The sequence below is a fragment of the Olea europaea genome, unplaced genomic scaffold, assembly GCF_002742605.1.
Source record: "Olea europaea var. sylvestris unplaced genomic scaffold, O_europaea_v1 scaffold3011, whole genome shotgun sequence".
NCBI classification, from domain to species: domain Eukaryota; kingdom Viridiplantae; phylum Streptophyta; class Magnoliopsida; order Lamiales; family Oleaceae; genus Olea; species Olea europaea.
In genome coordinates, this window is record NW_019248771.1 from 10,566 (window position 1) to 13,819 (window position 3,254).

The window sequence follows — 3,254 nt, forward strand, 5'->3', positions numbered from 1 at the left end:
ATTACTTTATTTTCTATGCTGCCATGTTTTAGTTTGATAATTCCAACTTATAATTAGTATTTTATGTATCAAACCGTAGGATACGGATGTAAGAACATGTGTCTCTCCTACTCGTTAATAATGTTTCCACCATATAACTAATCTTATTCTGTGAATGAGAACACATTGCATCAATGACCCGAATAAACAAAACAGCCACTGAATTAATCCTGCAAACAATTTAACAATACATGGCCCTTCGACATGAAAAGCGAGCGAAATGTTTTCAGCCGTTGAACCTTATTCGGCGTTTCAAGTGAAGCGAAAATAACTTCTACAATCAAGATTACGCATCACGGCCTAATTCAGAAGGTAGATAGTATTGAACAGCATTAAGCAGCAAAGGTACCAGTGTTCATAGCATGCATACAATCTCGATAGGAGACATACAGTGAGAAATGTCACGCGATAAAGAACAGGGTGATTCCATTTTTATAGCTTCCATTACATGGGAGTCAAACCAACCACACCTGCATTATAAATATAAAATGAGCATATATATTCTCCTTTTAATCGATAAGGGTAACACGGAATATCAGTGAGGTTGGAATGAATTCTCAGACTTTAAATTAAAGTTGTAAGAGTGAATAAAACACATCCAGCATTAGCTCCAAACAACCCAAGTCAGAAAGGAAACAAATTCTGTCAAAATAATATCTGGGGAATTTGTCGAATGGATCCCAAACTCAGCACCAGCTGAAGAGCTTAACCAAGTCTGAAATAGTAGCAACTTTAATACTCTTGTAAGACAATGGCAACTATAATGTTCTTGCAAGACAATGAGAACATTTGTTCTCATAGAAGCCAACAAATATGTATTTGTATCGAAGACAGCCTGTTTTTGCTATTTGGAAGGAAAATTTTAAACTTGACGGGTAGAATTGATGAAATATTTGGTGGATAAGTACAAATATAGTTTGATGGACAAGCATAAAAGAAGTTACACAAATGCGCCTTCTAGAGTTCAGTGATTGTCAGTTATGTAACTAAAATTTTGCGAAAAGAAAGAAATCACATTAAATAGTAGCATATGAATAACTTTCTGACTTCATACTCAACTGATGTAATTCAGCAAAAAAATTTGTAATTTTGCTCAATTATTAGTACAAGTGATGCTTGGGACATTATCACATGGTTTTTAACATTAATGCTTGACATAACAGTTTGGTCATGTCCGAAGCATCGGTCAACCGTTTCACACAATGTCGAACAAGTTAAAGCTATATCAATCATAGTATGGGACTGAGTTATATTCTTCAATCAGTTTCGAGTTGCATCAAAGCCCTTCCCTCTCGATATCAGGGTATTTTTAACTCCAATTGTTACATTCTAGAATCCAATGCCATGGTTTTGTTAACTTCATCAAATATTTCAAAATAGTTCCATGTGGCTTCTGCCTTCAAAACCGTGGTACTAACCAAAACACACACACACACACACAAAAAGGGGCAAACAAATGCCGAAAAGAAAAAAGAAAGCCCTGTGCAAATAATAACACATCGCTCCACATGGATTCTGCCTTTAACAGCTCGTGACTTTCTGAATCTTTCAACATCTAAGAACTAGCCTACCAACTAATTAAAGAAGCCTTTGCACTCTCCCATAACAAGGTCAGAAACTAAATGCTTTTAACTATTATTAAAATAGGAAATATTCCCTTCGTTAGAGTTTGATAGTTTTCCTAATTTACTAGAGATTTCAACGACAAGAGTAGGTTTTTCCATCATAACTGAACTGATATTGATTGCTCCCCTAAATTCTCTCCTCTCTTTCTCCCTCTAATTCTTCTACTTCTCTTCTCCATTTCTCTTCTGCACCCTTCTTGAAGAGATTTTCTTGTATTTTTATGGTGGTGATCTTACTAGATATTCTCTTGAGGACCTAAAAAGAATAGATACGTATTTTAGAAAGAGAAGTTGTCCTTTATTTTAAGGGATTTTCTTGTGTTTGATTTTATTTCCTTTACATATTATTAAGTTAAATTAGGAAATTTTCCCTTTTGATAGTTTGGTAGTTTTACTAGTTTACTAGAGATTTCAACTAAAAGAGTAGGTTTCTCCATTGTGATCAGACTTTATTATTGATTCAAGTGATAGTCTCAGAGTGGAAAGAATTTATAAATAGATAAAAATGAGGGATGGATAAGTGACTAGTACTTGTGAGTCCATTAAAATATTTGGTTGAAAATGAAGTTTTGACTATTTATAAATTGATTTATAAAGTTCACCAAAAGAAGGCATAGTTTTCTCCCCTAAATTCTCTCCTCTCTTTCTAGTTTCTCTCTCTAATTCCTCTACATCTCATCTCGATTTCTCTTCTGCCCCTTCTCTTATATGTTGTCCTTTTTATTATGTGCATCGCTTGATTACACACACACAAATATACATGAATATCTCCCAAATGACTAGAAATGTCTCTACAGCCTAAATTTGAAAACTATTAAAGTAAAGTTCTTAAAGTTGATCTATAAAGACGATATTTTGAAAAATAAAGTTACGAATAGGAAATGTAAAGTTGAATTTTTCCTTCATGGCCTATAAATCCCAAGCTAGAATATTCTAGACTTTAGGTATTCCTTGCCTTCAACCACAGGAAACTCAGAAATGTAAAGTAGGATCTAGCTATTAAACCTTCAATCAAAGAGCTTGCCAAGAAGACCTATGGTCAAAACATTTATAACCAACCTATAGTACAATATTATGATGTGCGATGAAGCTTAAAAAGTTAGATCATGAATTTTTTGCTTTACAATAGTTTTCAACAAATGAGATTCTTGTAAGAAACAAACATTATACACATAAATACATGCACGATAAAACATTCATTAGTCTGTAACAAATAGATTCAAAAATATAAGAAATCCAACATCAACTGAAGCCAAGAACATGGAATATAATCCACATTCACCAAAGTTAAGCATAAGTAGTGGAACCACCCCAGCATGCACAATACTGAGATTTTCTGCAGTTTTTGTTATCAGTTCAAGCAGAATTCCATGATTTGATACTAAAGACTGGAACCACCATAAATTGCAGCTTTCGATCTCAGGTCATAGCAGAAATTTTGCAAAGTGCTCAGGGCCAGTCACTTTTATGGGATCGAAAATTTTCTTGTTCAAGCTTACACAATGACATTCTTGACAATTATAACCACTTGAAAATCCTTTCCTTAAAAGTTGTTTAAAGGTTAGAGCTCCTAATGTGGTAGTACGATTA

General features: G+C 33.8%; 1 protein-coding gene across 1 annotated transcript in view; it reads right to left on the bottom strand.

Moving 5' to 3' along the window:
• Nucleotides 1-2,863: 2,863 nt before the first annotated feature.
• The window catches only part of LOC111384793 (superoxide dismutase [Cu-Zn], chloroplastic-like), a 2,698-nt gene continuing 2,307 nt past the window's right edge, over nt 2,864-3,254 (bottom strand). Inside the window, exon 4 of the mRNA XM_023009117.1 lies at nt 2,864-3,045. Within this exon, the coding sequence (XP_022864885.1) occupies nt 2,864-3,045 (182 nt within the window). The remainder of the gene's footprint in view (nt 3,046-3,254) is intronic.